The sequence below is a fragment of the Mustela lutreola genome, chromosome 16, assembly GCF_030435805.1.
Source record: "Mustela lutreola isolate mMusLut2 chromosome 16, mMusLut2.pri, whole genome shotgun sequence".
Lineage (NCBI taxonomy): Eukaryota > Metazoa > Chordata > Mammalia > Carnivora > Mustelidae > Mustela > Mustela lutreola.
In genome coordinates, this window is record NC_081305.1 from 47,570,069 (window position 1) to 47,587,494 (window position 17,426).

The following is a 17,426-nucleotide window of genomic DNA, read 5'->3' on the forward strand; positions in this document are numbered from 1 at the left end:
CAACCCCCCACTGACCGATGTCTCCACCTGGCCTGACCCACCCATGTATCTGGGCTTTGTTACCTGGAGCTGGTTTCCGGGACTTGTTTTTAAGTAAGTCCCCTGGGGGAAGGGGAGCAGGGGCAGCTTAACTTTAATGAAAGGGTCTTGCTAAATAGGTCCTTACAATTACCATTGGTCTTAGGTGTTAAAATCACTCTGACGAAGGGTTTGAAGTTGGAATTGGGCTCTGCCAGTGAGTGAACAGATTTCATTGCAACGTCAAACTTACTGTGTCTCAGAGAGGATGTCTGCAAATAAGTAATACATAGGTCAGTTCTGCTCTCCAACTTGGGCTTTAATTTGTATTAAAACTCAAGACCAGGGCGCCTGGGTGGCTCAGTGGGTTAGGCTGCTGCCTTCGGCTCAGGTCATGATCTCAGGGTCCTGGGATCGAGTCCCACATCGGGCTCTCTGCTCAGCAGGGAGCCTGCTTCCCTCTCTCTCTCTCTCTCTCTCTCTGCCTGCCTCTCCATCTACTTGTGATTTCTGTCAAATAAATAAATAAAATCTTAAAAAAAAAAAAAAAAAAAAAAAAAAAAAAACTCAAGACCAGGGTGCCGGGGTGGCTCAGTGGGTTAAAGCCTCTGCTTTTGCCTCCAGTTATGATCCCGGGGTCCTGGGATCGAGCCCCACACTGGTCTCTCTGCTCAACAGGGAACCTGCTTCCTCTCTCTCTCTCTCTCTCCGTACTTGTGATCTCTGTCAAATAAATAAAGTCTTTTAAAAAAGTGATACATTTCACTTTAAAAAAAAACCTCAAGACCTTTGTTATGGGGAGATTTCTATACCCTACACTTAATGTGGTAACCCCAGTACCTCACAACATGACCACAGTTAGAGCATCTTCAAAGACATGATGAGGTTGAAATGGGTTATTAGGATGGATTCATGCAGTATGGCTGATGCTCTGAGAAGAGATGAGGAATCTGGCACCCAGGGATGACCATGGGCGGACACGGAATCCCCATCTGCAAGCCAAGGAGAGAGGCCCCAGAAGAAACTAACCCAGCTGACACCTCATGTTCAATTTCGAGACTCCAGATTGGGGTGAAATAAATTTCTCTTGTCTGGTCACCCGGAGTGTAGTACCATGTTAACATCAGTTCTAGCTAATACAGCCTCCTTGGATCCACATCTGGGTTTTGTGGTCTGGGTGCCAGGAAGCTTTGTGTGCCCAGAGGTCACCGTGAAGAGGGAGCACTTGAGACCTTCTCCAGTGCTTGTAGAAACAAGAATATTTTGCTTGTCCACAGCGGATAGCCCAGGCTGCCGGGCACTGTTGAGTGGAATCTCTACCCACATCCTTCACAGGAGCCTTGTGACTGGCTGTGCAGTTTCCACTTGGAACTGTACAGGGGCAAGGGGACTGTAATTGGTAATCTAGATGATTGGGTAACTAGGGAGTAGAGGAGACACCAGCCACCTAAGTGGTATGTATTTCTTAAAAAAGTATGCCCTCAGATGTTGCAGTGACTGGCTGGGAAGGATCAGTGTGCATAGAAATTCTCCACTTTCACACACACATATCCTGGTTGGCTGAGGTCACTGTCATAAAATAATCCAAGTCTCTGAATTCTTTTGTCCTCTGTGGTGCTTACATGTCAAGGCCATAGTGGTGCAGGAGGAAAAAGGATAAAGACAAAGGAGAATTTATCTTCTACGGATGTAGCTTTTGTGGCCCCTCCCAGCCAGCATACTTGTTGGAATCCTGAAGGACTAGCAGACACTTGTTCTGAACCATCCTCCTCCTAGGTAGTCTCCCAGGTACTCCCAGCCTCTAGGGCTAAGAACGCAGATCTTTCTGGAGGAGGTGGTACGGAGTCCTACTCCTGTTAAGGTTGCTCAAGATCATCTTCTGTCCCAAATTCCATAAATAAACCATTTCTCCGCCAGGTGGACTTTTCAGCCTTTTTGTTTGGTCTGAAGGCTCAGAGGTCATTTTGCAGGTCTGTCCCTTATATTCAACAGTATTGTTTTCTTCTCTGGATGTATACCACTATTGATGTCTTCATCTGTTTGGGCATTTGGGTTATTTTCCAGTGTTTTCTTTCACAAACAAATCCCTCTATATACTTTCATTATAGTTCTGAAAGACCCGCGGATCCCCTTACCCAAGAATCCAACACTGCCACTGGATGCAATCAGCAAGAGGTTCTTTATTGTTACGCAGGCGCCTGCGGGTGGTCAGCGCGCGCCTGCGGGTGGTCAGCAGCTCCTGCTAGCTGAGCACACCTGGCTGGGGTGGTGCAGGATTTTTATAGACAGGTACAAACAAGTTTTGGGTGGGGTGCAACTGATTGGTGGACAGTTTGAACTTTTGAAAAAGGCATACTTGGTGTTAGTGGATTGGCCCTGGAAGACCCCCTCGCGCGAAGAGAAAGGCGGGAAGGGGAAACAAAGAGGGGAAGTTTAACCTTATTACTCAGCAGAAAGACATCCTGCCTACCTGACTATGCAGCCCCCTGTCTACGTGACCTACATGACCATGCAGCCCCCTTGCCTACGTGACCATGCCCCGGCTATTAGGGGAGGGTATCTTGTTCAAACAGGAGTTAAGTGTCATGCCTTAGTAGCCAAGCTGTTACAGAAAAGCAAACAAGCGGTTAGTTATCCTATCTATCTTCCCGGGTATCTAAAAGCCAGCGGTTTACAGAAAAGCAAACAAGCTTACAGAAAAGCAAACAAGCGGTTAGTTATCTTATCTATCTTCCCGGGGAGGGGTCTTTCAGTTCCTTATGCAGATAACTGTTTCATTTCACTTCTGTTAAAACTCAAAGCACAATGACTAGGCACAGGTAGGCGAGTGTTAACATTTTCCTGAAAGTGCCAAAGGGGTGCCATGAGTTCCAAACTGTTCGCTGTTGCATTCCCACCAGGTGTGTATGAGAGTTCTAGTTTTCCAGCCGCTCCCAGTACTTCATAGGACGTCTAATGTCAGCCCTTTTAGTATGTGTGCAGTACTATGTTGTAATTGCATTTCCTAGGGATTTCTGACTTTTCACCATTATTTCATGAGTTTCTTTACCACCTGTATGTCTTCTTTCATACAATTGCTGTTTGTTTCACTTGCCTACTTTCTTTGATGTGGTTATGGCCAGTTCTTTTTCTTTTTCTTTTTTTTTTTTTTTTAAAAGATTTTATTTATTTATTTGACAGAGAGAGATCACAAATAGTCAGAGAGGCAGGCAGAGAGAGAGAGGGGAAGCAGGCTCCCCACAGAGCAGAGAGCCTGATGCAGGGCTCGATCCCAGGAACCTGAGATTGTGACCTGAGCTGAAGGCAGAGGCTTTAACCCACTGAGCCACCCAGGCGCCCTGGCCAGTTCTTTTTCAATTACAAATAAGCCAGGCACACAACAAAAACAAAAAAATGTTAGAGTTTTTCTCATTCTTACCTGGTGTTACATTTTTCTCTGTAGTGTCATGGTAATACTAAAAGGCTATTTTTTCATTAAGTACATTAGGTTTTTGTGGCCTACCCATTGTCCTGGACCAAAACACCTTACATGTTTAAGTCTAGGGCACATTCATTCCATTATGTCATCATTTTCTAAGTCCAGGCATTCAGAAAAACAATCCATCCCAGCTTTGTAGCGTTTGCCAATTTCTAGAGTGTAAATTCTCCCATGGTGAGAGCGATGTGCTCAGAGTAGGTGCTGAAAAACTGTACTTGGGTGTTTGGAGGAAAACTAAACCTTGGCATGTGCAGGAGATGTGACAAGGCGAGACATACAGCGGCTGTGGGGGCTGGGAGTTGGCTGGAGGTCTGCAGGAGCCTCACAGGCAGGAGACGTTAACCCTGACAGGCCAGAGGGGAGGGACGTCCCTGAACATCCAGACTGGTGACTGGTGAGCTTTCGTCTCACCTTAGTAGCAACAGGGTTATCGTGTCCACCCACTCAGTTCAGAGTCACTTCTTCGGAGATTCTCACCATGGAACCTCAGCCTCCAAGTGATGTAATTCCTTCTCTTTCTGTAATAGTTGGCTGCGGGTCCCCAAAGAGTCAACATTCCTGCATCTCGCTGCCACTGTGGGCTGTGTTCCCAGGCATCTGTCTCAGGGAAAGTGGGCTGGGGCCAGGGAGGGGCTGAGGGCACTGGGCCCCTCCAGCCTCCCCCGGCCAGGAAGGACTGGGAACCAGGTGGGGTGGGGCCTGTCCCGGAAAAGATGGGGATTCTCTCCTCGGTGGGCCTCACCCAGAGGATCGGAGGTGGATTCAGGAGTCCCTCTCCACCTGAAGGAGGGCCTCTACCAGAAGTAAGAAGGTCCATAGGTTAGGTGTGTGGCAACCTGTGGAAGCCTTAACTCCTCCTCCCACCCCTGGACACATGTGGGATCATGGTCTCATCTCGGAGGACATGCCAGGAAGGGGCCTGCAGCGGGGCCTGATGCCAGTTTGGAGGGCAGAGACAGAGGAGACATTTGGAAGTTACTGAAAGGGCCATCTGGGTTGAGTACCTGTACTTCACTGGAGAGGACGTTCCCACCATCAATTCTTTTTTTTTTAAAGATTTTATTTATTTATTTGACAGAGAGAAATCACAAGTAGGCATAGAGGCAGGCAGAGAGAGAGAGAGGAGGAAGCAGGCTCCCTGCTGAGCAGAGAGCCTGATGCGGGGCTCAATCCCAGGACCCTGAGATCATGACCTGAGCCGAAGGCAGCGGCTTAACCCACTGAGCCACCCAGGCACACCCCACCATCAATTCTTAAGTCAGTGCTCTACCCTGGCCCTCCTTTGCCCCTCAGGGACACAGCAGAGTCTGCAGGTGAGTCCTCTGTTCCTCTTGCATGCACCATTGTGACCGCTTTGGTGCTGATGTGAGTACAAGTCTGGCCTAAACTCAGAGGATTAGGTTGTCCACAGTTATCTTAATGGGGGAAAATGTCAGGTGCAGGTTTTTCAACAAATTATGACTTTGAGGCACCTGGGTGGTTCAGTCAATTAAGCCTTTAGACTCCGGTCATGATCTGGGTGTCTGGGATAGAGCCCTGCCTTGGGCTCCCTGCTCAGTGGGGAGTCTGCCTCTCCCTCTCCCACTAGCCCTCCTCCTGCTTGTGCTCTCTCTCTCTCAAATAAATAAAATCTTTAAAAAAAAAAACCCAAACAAATTACAACTTTGTTGTAGGGGTTGGGGCACAGGGGTGCAAGAGCACTTATCCTGGGGGTCCCAGACAGACTAGGTTTGGCCACTTCCTGGTGCAGAAATCCAAACAGAGAAAGCAGAGGTGGTAAAGCAAAAAGGCATCTCAGCAAGCCCAGCACAGAGAAGACAATGGCCAAACCGCTCAGAGATTGTCTCCAATGAGCGGAGAATGCTTCCGGGTTTGTAGAAGGAAAATGTGGGGCCAAGGTGGGTGAGTACACGCAGGAAGGCAGTGAAAGTCAAACAGATCATTGTCCTGGAGTCAGTCATGAGTGGGGACTTGCTGGCTCAGGGCAAAAAGTCCTTGAGGGGGTAGTTTTGGTTCCCATCAGTGCATGCCTTGCCAGCGAGGTCTTCATCTGAGTCAACAGACAAGTTGGAAAGAAGAAGCTGCCTGGAAAGTTTGAGCTCCAACTGGGGGAAGCTGAGATTCTTCTGTACTAAGAAAAATAGTGTGTATGGGTGAAGCCAACTCAGGCCCCCAGGCAACCTAGTAACCTTAAGGTTAAACAAGCATCCTTAGCCTACATGATGGATTAACTTTTCTATTTATCTATAGACCACACATTCATTCCTAGAAACAGCTGGGGACTTCCAAATGCCACTAAGCAAAACAGACCCTCTTGTACAACCCCCAGGTACTAAGGAACCAGACCCCATTGCACAATCTCCCAGCACTGCGATGACATCTATAGCTAGTACCATCGAGTCTGCATGTAGTCAAAAAGTGTTAAGGACTGCTGTACTCCCCTTACTGGTAAGCTGCTCTAAACTCCTTTAAAATCCCCTGGATGAGGATGAAACCTTGGAGTTGGCCTTTGTCCAAGAGTCCACCTTCTCCCCACATGGCCAGCCTTCCCAATAAAGCTCATTTTCCTTTCCAATCAATACTTCTCTTCTTCAGGAACGCAAGGAGAGCATGGAACATTCAACTGTCTGTCTATCTTACCCAGAGACATCTTAAAGAACTGATTCCTGGGCTACCACCGAAGTGTCTGAGTCAAGAGGTCTCTGTTGTGGACTGAGAATGAGCATTTCTAATGAGCTGAGGTAAAGCTGATGGAGAGGGCAGAGGTGAAACTGAAAACAGGTTTTTCCGGGAAGGCCAGGCTGCCTCCCTCCATGCTCCAGTACAGGGACTCTGTAGACCTACAGACTGTGAGGAGCAGCAGGGTGAAGGGTTCTCATGCACACCTGCTGAGTGCCTCTGCAGTGAGCCAAGCAGGGTAAAGGCTTAAAGGGCTGGAGTTCCAGGGTCTCCAGGGCAGAGAGGCCCCAGGAAGACACCTAGCCACTGGCTTCTTTTGCTTGGAACTGCAAATCAGCAAAGAGGCCGCTAGATGCCAGTGGCTCAGATGTTCTACCACCTACAGAGACAGGCAGAGGGAGAGGGAGGAGGCTCCCCACTGAACAGGGAGCCTGATGCAGGGGCTCCAGTCCCAAGCCCCTGGGATCACCACCTGAACAGAAGGCAGCCACTTAACCAACTGAGCCACCCAAGCGCCTCACGGTCTTCCCTTTACAGATTAGCCTTTTCCCTAGTTTGGTTCGCTGTTACCTGAATGGTTTTGGTGTTTGCTCAAATAAGCTCTTCGAAATTTTCATGTAGCTCACTTCATCTTTTAACAGAACTAACAGGGGTGCCTGGGTGGCTCAGTTGCTAAGCTTCTACCTTTGGCTTAGGTCATGATCCAAGGGTTCTGGGACAGAGCCCCGCATTGGGCTCTCTGCTCTGTGGGAAGTCTGCTTCTCCCTCTCCCACTGCCCCCGCTTTTTTTTTTTTTTTTTTTAAGATTTTATTTATTTGACAGAGAGCGATCACAACTACGCAGACAGGCAGGCAGAGAGGAAGGGAAGCAGGCTCCCTGCTGAGCAGAGAGCTCGATGCGGGGCTCGATCCCAGGACCCTGGAATCATGACCTGAGCCGAAGCCAGAGGCTTTAACCCACCGAACCACCCAGGTGCCCCACACTGCCCCCGTTTGTGTTCCCTCTCCTGCTGTCTCTCTCTCTCTCTGTCAAATAAATAAATAAAATCTTAACAAAACCCAGAACAAATAAAAATAAAACCCGAAGGACTCATCCTTGCTCAGTGGTGCTCTTATTAACGAGGTCTTCCTTTCTGCCCAGTGCATCTCTTTTCTCACAAAATCACCTCTCTTGTTTCTATCTCACCTGCCACATTTTTTTTTTAAGATTTATTTATCTATTTATTTGACAGACAGGTCACAAGTAGGCAGAGAGGCAGGCAAAGAGAGAGAGGAGGAAGCAGGGTCTCTGCTGAGCAGAGAGCCTGATGCGGGGCTCAATCCCAGGACCCTGGAATCATGACGTGAGCCGAAGGCAGAGGCCTTAACCCACTGAGCCACCCAGGTGCTCCTCACCTGCCACATTTTAACATTGAATGTAAACTTGAACTTTTGTTTTCATGTTCCATGTGTTTTCCTTGAACATAATACAACGCATCTGAAGGCAGGACTGCTTGTCTTGCGCCTGCATTTCTCCCATGCATCGAACAAATTTCCTAAAAAACCAGTATGTGCTCAGTGGACGTTTGTGGGAACAGTGAATACACATGACATAGCCATTTCTCTTCATTTTAATTCTTACGGGTACCCTAAATGTCCTTTTCTCTCTCCATGGTAGTCTTAAAATTAGTAAAGGAAACCACATTTAAAATGAAGGTGTCGGGGCATCTGGGTGGCTCAGTGGGTTGGGCTGCTGCCTTCAGCTTGGGTCATGATCTTAGGGTCCTGGGATCAAGTCCCGTGTCGGGCTCTCTGCTCAGTGGGGAGCCTGCTTCCCTCTCTCTCTCTCTCTCTCTCTCTGCCTGCCTCTCCATCTACTTGTGATCTCTCTCTGTCAAATAAATAAATAAAATCCTTTAAAAAAATAAAATAGGGTGCCTGGGTGGCTCAGTGGGTTAAGCTGCTGCCTTCAGCTCAGGTCATGATCTCAGGGTCCTGGGATCGAGTCCCGCATCGGGCTCTCTGCTCAGCAGGGAGTCTGCTTCCTCCTCTCTGCCTCTCTGCCTACTTGTGATCTCTCTCTGTCAAATAAATAAATAAAATCTTTAGAAAAATAAAATAAAATAAAATGAAGGTGTCCTGGTGGGGGATGGGGCAACTGGGTGATGGACATTGAGTGCACGTGATATAATGAGCACTGGTTATTATAAAAAACTGATAAATCACTGAAATCTAACTCTGAAACTAACAATATATTACATGTCAGTGAATTGAATTTAGTTTAAAAAAATAAATAAAAATAAATAAAGTAAAATGAAACTTTCACAGAGGCAGGAATGGTTAGTTAGCAGGAAAAAGGAAGATTATTTTTATCCTGACAAGGGAGGAAACTTTCACAGTAGTAATTTAATCTCCTGCTTTTAACAAAAAGAAGAATGAATGCCCCTTGCCCCAGCAACTACACCCTAACCAGGGCAGAGAGCCAATGGAAAACTGTCACAACTGGAAACTCTTGGTCTTCAATGAAACTATTTTCTTTAAGGATTTTATTTATTTCACAGACAGAGATTACAAGTAGGCAGAGAGGAAGGCAGGGCAGCGGGGGGAAGCAGTCTCCCTGGCGAGTAGAGAGCCTGATTCGGGGCTCGATCCCAGTACCCTGGGATCATGACCTGAGCTGAAGTCAGAGGCTTTAACCCACTGAGCCACCCAGGTACCCCTTCAATGAACTTTTATTGAAAGCAAACCTCCCCAGTCTCCTAAAACCTAATAAAAGCAGACTTTCCTTCTGTTTCTTCAGACTTTCCTGTGGTTTGCCCTACTGTGCCTATCCCCAGTTAAAATTCCTGTCAATTCCTGAATAAAATCCTGTTTACTAGTAAAATAAGTGGCCATTTATTTTTTAAGGATGACAGCATTGCTTAATATTTTCAGGAATGAAAAAGTTACATTGTGGAGACAGAAGCCCTCAAAATGAATAAGTATATTGGTCTAGCAGAGTCACGTTCTCAATTTTATTCCGTCTTTTTTTAGACTTTTTAGAGCCTTCTCTAAAAGTTCTCTGAGATCATAGCATTTTTTAAGACTTTAGTGATGGGTAGGGAGATGAAATATGGGTTTCCCCGTAGCTATTTCTGCCACTGTCTTTAAACAACTTGATAAAGGTTAGAAACTGCTTTCCAAAATGTGCATTTCACCACTGTTTTCTGAGATAACTTCAGTTGTTAAGCGACACTGCTACAGTGCCTGAAGAAAGAAGAGTCACTTCCCCACAAGAAGGTGAGATCATTGGGTTCAGACAAACCTTCATTTCAGGCTCAGATTCTCCCCTTGCACACTGGCTCCAACTGAAAATGGCAACATGTGTTTGGTACCAAAAACAGCATTGGTCAAGTTGCACTATGATTGGGATGATATCGGACTCCTAAAAGGAACTGGGTATATCTGAGACTATGGACGAAGAAATATATGGGTAAAAGTGTTCCTTCATAGATGGGACGCAATCGCGATACAGGTAAGAGAGGCTAAGTGTGGAACCAGAGGCTGACCACGTCACTGACCACATCATTCGGGGCAGCCTACCATCCCTTGTCGTTCCTCCCTGACATGCACCTGTATGGGACGTAGAAAGGAAAGCACGGGCGCCAAATGGAGTCACTTCTGCTGGGCCGTGTCACCAAACTAGCGCATAATGCCGAAGTTCACTGCACTTTTGACTTCCCCAGAAATTCCGTTTCCACTGCTCAGTCAGGAATACACCGGTCAGCACCAAAAAGGTAATCTACATGGATGGGCCCTCCATCCCCCAAAGATAGAGGATGGCTTCTCCTAATGAGTCTTTTGTCCCCACAGTAAGGTGACCTCATCTGACATTAACCTTTTTTCTATTTATGATGTTCTTGTCCTACCTTTATTCCTTTATATTTTTTTTTAGATTTTATTTATTTATTTGACAGACATCACAAGTAGACAGACAGGCAGAGAGAGAGAGAGAAAAGCAGGCTCCCCGCTGAGCAGAGAGCCCGATGCGGGATTCGATCCCAGGACCCTGAGATCATGACCTGAACCGAAGGCAGCGGCTTAAACCACTGAGCCACCCAGGCGCCCTTGTCCTACCTTTAAAAACCTTTCCTTTCTGTAGCGCTTTGGAGCTGCCCTCTGCGTGCTGGACGGGGTGCTGCCCAACCCAGAAACTCAGGAATAGCGCCGAAAGCCCCTCAGAATGCACCGTGTTGAAGTTTTATGATTTAACAGGAAGGTTTCTAAGTTCCTAACGAACTATGAACTGACTAACGCGCTGAAGGATGCAAGCATGAAGAGCAACAACAACTTTCCAGGTAGACAGAGAGACTCATTTATTTCAGAGGCGCCTCAAGGGATGATTTGTCATTTACCTCAGCCACGGAATTCGGGAGTATCTAACGTAACGGTTTTCTCCTTTGGAAGAAGATTGGCCTTCCTGGAGTCTTCTCCGCCTTAAATCAGAACCAAATGCGGTCCGGTACCTCTGAGGAGGGGCAGAACTTTCCGGAATCCTTCAAGGTGAGACCTGACCGAAGCGCCGAACTCCAGGGTAGAAGACCCCTTTTCTGAGACCGCCCAAGTTCTGGGAGCCACAAAACCCGGAAGACCGTCGGCCCTGACGACAAAGCAAGGGGCCAATGAGAGAACAGGACGGGACATTTCTAGGCGTGCGCATCCGCTAGGGCGGGACTTCCTGCCAATTACGGCGTTCGGCCTCTCTCCCGTTTGTTTACTTGGGAGGGTTCGGAAACGCACTTTGTGAAGGGTGATTAGTGGAGAAGACGTGAGGGGAGGCTGTTTCCTCCAAGACAGACTGGGGGCACGAGGCTCTGTGACATCTCTCGAGTTGCCGCGTACCGGGGCTTAGACAAAGACTAATGGCCCGGGTGTCCGCTCCCCTCCCTCAGCTCCCGGCTCCGCTTCGCCCACAGAGTCCGATAGCGGCAGCCCCGCCCAGGGACTCGGCTGAGGTAAACGCTCGTCCCCCGGGCCCTCCCCGCCGCCCCCCACCCAGACCGAAGGCTCGAGAGTGGAGCACCTGCTCGCGGCCCTGCGGCCCAGGCCCGGGTGTCCGCGACAATGAGGCGCCGGTGGGCGGGGCCCGTGTGGGAGCGCTGGCGCGCTGAGTGCGGGCGCGGGCTCCGGGCTGACGGGCTGAAGTGCCGCCGGGGCAGGGGACGGCAGGGGGCTCGCGCCACCAACGGGGAACGCCGCGGCTGCATTGGTTCTGTCAGGAGCAGGGTGCGGCGCGGCGGGTGAGACCGGCGCCGTCTCTGCCTGCCGAGGCCGTGTCTGCTGGCGGTGAGGGGAGGTGGCGGGTGTCAGGGGGCTTTCTTGGGCCGCGGAGAAGCGCCGCCGCCGGGGGTGAGCGCGCAGGCAGGACGCGCAGCAGGAGGGACTAGCGGTTGTCGTTGGTAGTGGCCCGACCGCCACCGTGTCCACCCTGGATGTTGGAGAACCGGCTCCTGTTGGTCTGTTTTCGGAGAAGGGCTGAGGCGAATTGTGGGTTTCGCAAGGGAGAGGAGAACGGGGGGGGAGTGAGGGGAACCCCGGGGCTTTTGGTCGGTGACGCTTGAAGAATCCGAGTCAAAGCAGTAGCCAGTGTGGAGAAGAGAGAGGTCGTCTCCCCGCCCCCGCTTAAGGAAAGGAGCTAAAGCTGTTGTGTACTCCGAGTCCACTGGACTAAACTGGAAGGTTAAAGTATAGTGGCTTCTCATTGGCTGAGCTCTTGGGCGAGGCGATCATGAAAAGGCTGTCATTGGGGGGGGGGGGTATTGAAGTAGTATCCCCAAATAAGTTCAAGTCCATCTCTTTCTGTGCGACCCGCAGGTGATACCACCCACTATGGTAGTGTTTGAGCTGCCCCCAGTGCAACCTCCCGACCCCAATTTAGGAAGGTTTCCCCTCATTAATTTTCACCGTTTAGCAACTGAAGGGAGGGAAAGTCCCATCAACCTGATGGAAGTTAACAGTAAGTTGCTTATCTTTGGGAGTGTCCGAACGTGTTTCCACTGTATTAGGCGACTTAGATATTTCAGAAAATGGTAAGTGATGGCATCAAGTGGGCAGCTGGACAGGAAATTTTGGGAAACTGGGGGAAAGATTCATGATGGAGAGTTTGAAAAGTGATGGCTGCTGTGTGGACCAAGGTGGAGACTGGGATCACAGAGTGTCATGGCAATGCTCCTAGTAGGTCAGAGGGACCTAGTAACATGTGCTGAAGAGTGGTTTTCCTGCTCAACTCGTGGTCGGGGTTGCTGGGCGTTGTGAACACAGGTGAAGGAGAGAGGCAGTGATCTGGCAGATACATGGACAAGCCTTCCGTGGGATGCTGGGACAAGTGATAGCTGAGGACATGGGGGGGGATTGTGTTTGTTTGTTTATGTAGGCTCCATTCCCAGTGTGGAGCCCAACAGGAGTCTTGAACTCAGGACTATGAGATGGAGACCTGTGTGGAGATGAAGAGTGAGATGCTGAACCCATTTAGCCACCCAGGCGGCCCCTCCTGCGAGTATTTGAGAGGCTGGAGCTGCTCTCTCTTCAGTGTTCTAGGAATTCACCAGAATTTTGTGGTCAGTTTTTATGGCATCCAGAGTGTTTCGGAGTCTTCCTGCCAGAAATGGTCTGGGGCAAATGTCATGTTTGCTTTTCTGTGCCTGGCAGAGAGGTCCTTAGGGCTGGTTGTTTTCAGAAAGGTCCAATAGTGGATGGTTGGTTCCCAACTGTGGAGGGCCAGCATGGGTAGTAGGGGAGTAGACGATGACATGGGAACATTCTAGGTTGACACTGGTTGTGAGTGTGATACTGGAGGGAAGATTAGAGGCAGGTGAGGAGGCTTCTCAGCAGCATTTGAGGCTTTCCCTCAGTTGGGATACATGGTCATATAGGGGTGGTAGTAGAACCTCTTTGTGTTTGTCACACATCCTTTGGTTGTCAAGTGACAAGGACAAGTGTGAATCAAGCGAGAATCCTTTGGAAGGTGTGAGCTTTTTCATCTGTGGGGTCTGAAGACATCAGAAGTATAGTCTACAGAATCATGTAGACCTGGAGAGGAAGTGTGAGCTAAGGGCCTCAGGGTCCTGGTATTGAAGACTTCCCCGCAGAGCAGGGACTATAATTGGCGGTCTTAAGGGCTTGCCCTGGGAAACTCCATGGGAATATCCTGGCAGGGGGATGGGACTTGCAGGCCACATTGCTTCCATGTGTCCCCTGTGTGTTATTGCTGAGCACTGAACAGTGATTGGTGGGAAGGTGAGAGGAGAGCAGCATTAGGAACAGCAGGACATGGTGTTTATCTGAGGAGGGGAGCTGGGCTGGCAGGAGAGACTGGGGTGGGTGTGTGGGTTGGCTGGTGAGTTCTCAGAGAGAGAATGCTCAGGGTTCCATGTTTTCCTTTCGTGGTAGTGTGGTGTGACCTTTGAGGACGTGGCCGTGTACTTCTCCTGGAAGGAGTGGAGGCTTCTTGATGAGGCTCAGAGACGGCTGTACCACCATGTGATGCTGGAGAACTTTGCACTTGTATCGTCACTGGGTAAGGCCCTCGGCGTCCCCTTGACCTGCCCTGGACTCTGTATCCTGCGGACTCCCCTTTTCCATTCTCCAGGGGAGGGTTTGTGCTTCTCTGGTGTGGACTGTTCACTGGGTGCTTCCCTAGCTTTCTGGGCAGTTGCTTTTGTTGCTGGCCCTGAGTTGTTGGTGTGCCCTTCTGTCTGCCCGCAGCCCCAGTACCCGCTGTGCTGAGCCCTGATCGGCTAAGATCGCAGGTCAGTGGTCCTGCATTGAGGCTGATGGAATGCACCTTGCTTGCTCTCTCCCTGGCTTGGTCTCTGTGTTCAGATCGGTGCCATTTCTGTGGCCTGGGTTTTGAACCCTTCCTTGGGGTGACATTTCCATTGCCTGCCTGTGCCTGAAATTGGAGGCATGGGCATGTTTACTGCTTATGTGTACCATGGGTTACTTCTCAAGACTGCCCTGTATGGTTCTTTTTGTGGTGTTAAATCGCTTTTTTACCTGCCACCCTCCATTCATCCTTGTGAGATATGATTGACAAATAAAATTGTATTATTGAAATTATATTACATAATGATTTGATATACATTATGAATTTTTAATTATTTATTTATTAGAGAGAGAGTGTGTGTTATGTGTGTGAGGGAGAGCCAGGGGGAGGGGCAGACTGAGAGAAACTCGTGGTGACTATGCTGAGCAGGGATCCTGAGGCAGGCCTTGATCTCTAGACCCAGACATCGAGGTGCCCTTACATTATGAAATTACTAACAAAATGAACCTGATCAGTCCAGGATCGCTTGACACAATTACATTTTCTGTTGTTGGTGGTTCTGAAGCTTAATATCTACCCGAATAGCAAATTTCAAGTGTTCCATAGAATATTGGCAACTGTAGTCAATGTGCTGTATGATAGAGCCTCAGAAGTTATCTTGTGAATGTTAGTTGTATCCTTACCAACATCTCCCCATTTCCCTCAGTCTTTAGCTTGTGGCATTCTCCTTTCTGTTTCTTTGAGTTTGACTTTTTTCTTTTCTTAATAAATATCCACATAGGGGCACCTGGGTGGCTCAGTGGGCTAAAGCCTCTGCCTTCAGCTCAGGTCATGAATCCGGGGTCGTGGGGTTGAGCCCCGGCATCGGGCTCTCTGCTTGGTGGGAAGCCTGCATCCTCCTCTCTCTCTCTCTCTCTGCCTACTCTGCCTACTTGTGATCTCTGTCTGTCAAATAAATAAATAAATAATCTTAAAAAAATATATATATATATATATCCACATAAGTGGGTTTGTACCCTGTATCCACATACAGGGTTTGTGTTTTGCTGTGTGGCTTATTTGACTTAGAGTGTTTTTTTTGTTTGTTTGTTTGTTTGTTTTCGGATTCATCTGTTTGTGGCAAGTGGCAGGGTTGCCTGCAGTTTTATGGCTGACTATTCCTGCACATGGGTGTACTAAATGTTTTTTTGTCATGTTATTTATTTCTCTATCTAGAAACAATTTATTTTTTTATTCTTTTTTTTTTTTTTTTTTTTTTTTTTTTAAAGATATACTCCATGCCCGCTATGGGGCTTGAACTCACCACCTGAGATCAAGAGTTGTGTACTCTATGGACTGAGCTGGGCGGTTGCCCCCGATTTGTCAGTATAAACACTGGCACACAGTAATGTTTCCATATGTTGGCTTTGTGAATAGTACTGCAGTGGATGTTCCTGTTCGGGTAGGTTGTGGAGATACGGATTCTGTGTCCTTAGAATACATACCTAGAAATGGCAGTGGTCGACTGTGTGGTAGTTGTATTTTCAATTTTTGTTGGGTGTCCCTAATATTTTCCATACAGACTTCCCTGTATACATTCCCAGCAACGGTATTCCAGTATTCCTTTTTCTGCACATCCTGACCAGGGTGTTACCTCTTGTCTTTTTTGGTAATAGCCATTGTAAGAGGTAGGAGGTGATATCTTGTGGTTTTGGTTTTCGTTTCCCTGATGATTGGTGATTGTGAGCACGTGTAAGTCACATGTACATCCTTTTCACTCTCTGGTGTGTTTCATTGGCTCTGGTGCACCTGAAAAGTTGCACTTTTCAATTTGGTGTAGTGGTATTTGTGAGTGCTTGCTTTCGTTGTGTGTGCTTCAGATGTCCCACTCAAAAAAGCATTGTCAGGAATAAGGTTACAGAGGCTTTTCCCTATGTTTTTTTCCTAGGAATTTTAGGGTTTGAGATCCTATGTGTAGGTCCTTAATCAATTTGAAGTTCATTTCCTTGAGTGCTGCAAGCAGGAGACCCAGGATCCTTGTGTTTTCATTTGGACAGTCAGATACCACAGCAGTATGAAAGAGGTTATTCTTCCCCAGGGTTGATTCTTGGCCTCATTGTCAAAGATTAGTCATCTGTAGACGTGTTGCTTTACTTCTGGGCTCTTCATTCCGTTCCACTGGTCTGTTTGGATGCCCGTGCCCTAGTGTTGTGAAAACACTGGCTTTGTAGTATAGTTTGAAACCACAAGTGTGCTGCCTTCAGCTTGATCCTCTTTCTCAAATTGCTTTGGCTTCAGACATGGGTTAACTCGCTTTCTCAAATTGCTTTGGCTTCAGACATGGGTTAACTCGCTTCCAGTGTCCCCTGTGGAGCAGGAAGCTGGAGGCTGTGTGATCAGGGGCCGCAGTCGCACCCACCCTGCGCCGGATGGAGCCAGCCCAGGCCTAATTTCTCACACGTCGCACATGTCTGTGCTAACACAGTCTCCAGCCGTCTTTCTGTGTGCTTGTGCCCCCTTTGATGGTCTGCTGTGTTCTAGTCAGTGTTAATGGGCTCTTGGGCACTTCAGGCTAAGGCCACTCATAGACAGCTGTCGAACTGATTTTTTGTTGGGGTGAGGGATGATTTCTGCTTTGCCACCTTCCTGCTGCCAACAGTCGCATAGGATGTTTTTCTTTGTTGTGTCCTGAGTAGCTCTAGGACAGTGCTGGCGGTCCCCTTGGCCCGTTTTCGTACAGTATTGGTATGCTTCTGGTACCCTTTGGTTGCTCAGGAAGGCTTCCAGGGAAGAGTCCGTTGTGTGTCATACATAGCATGGACGTGCTCCACGCATGAGCAGGTGGGCTCATAGGGAACCTGGTTCTGGTGGATGGCAGCTGGGAAAAGTGTGATACCAGCACCGTGTTCAGATCATACTGAGTTTCTTCAATTTCTTCAACCTGACTGCGGTGTCTACGCAGATGGCCACACCCCATTTCTGTCTTTCCTTCCTTACTATTGACAGTTTGTGGACTTCTGAATTCTACCCTTTGGTACTTCCATGATGTCCAGTATAGGGGTAATTAATGCTTCTCGGGCCTCCACATGGCACCCGTATCTCTCACTGCTATTTCCATGTGGTTCAGCATTCACCCCTGAAAGTTTTACCATGACATATTCACATGTCCTCAACTGTCCTTGACCACAAGTAAATTTCTTGGGGTGGGATATTCCTGTAGCCTCTACTCAGCCAAATCTCAGCAGCAGAAATGGACCTACACAAACCGTTGGGCAAAGAATAAGCTGTAGGCTCTGGCTGTCTTCCTTGTGTCATACCCTAGTTTTCTGTCCTTCTAGTGTGCTCTCCACAGTACTCTGACTGGTTGTGCCCAGTCGTGCACAGCTACCTGTCTTTCAAATGAATTCTGTCTCCTTTGTCTGGAAAAGCATGGTGTACATCCTGCTTAGGTGAGTCGGGTGCATGTGTGATGGGCTCACCCCACGCTAC

General features: G+C 48.4%; 1 protein-coding gene across 8 annotated transcripts in view; it reads left to right on the plus strand.

The window, feature by feature from the left end:
• Positions 1-8,101: 8,101 nt before the first annotated feature.
• Positions 8,102-17,426, plus strand: part of LOC131818129 (zinc finger protein 850-like) — a 37,337-nt gene continuing 28,012 nt past the window's right edge. The window contains exons 1-3 of one of the 8 annotated variants that reach the window (XM_059152244.1): positions 8,102-11,148; positions 13,583-13,709; positions 13,898-13,941. In XM_059152244.1, the coding sequence (XP_059008227.1) occupies positions 11,056-11,148; positions 13,583-13,709; positions 13,898-13,941 (264 nt within the window). In that variant the 5' untranslated portion in view covers positions 8,102-11,055. Of the gene's footprint in view, positions 11,149-11,308; positions 11,480-13,582; positions 13,710-13,897; positions 13,942-16,291; positions 17,387-17,426 lie in introns of those variants that run through there. The other 7 variants (XM_059152246.1, XM_059152247.1, XM_059152248.1 and 4 more) reach the window with 7 other exon arrangements.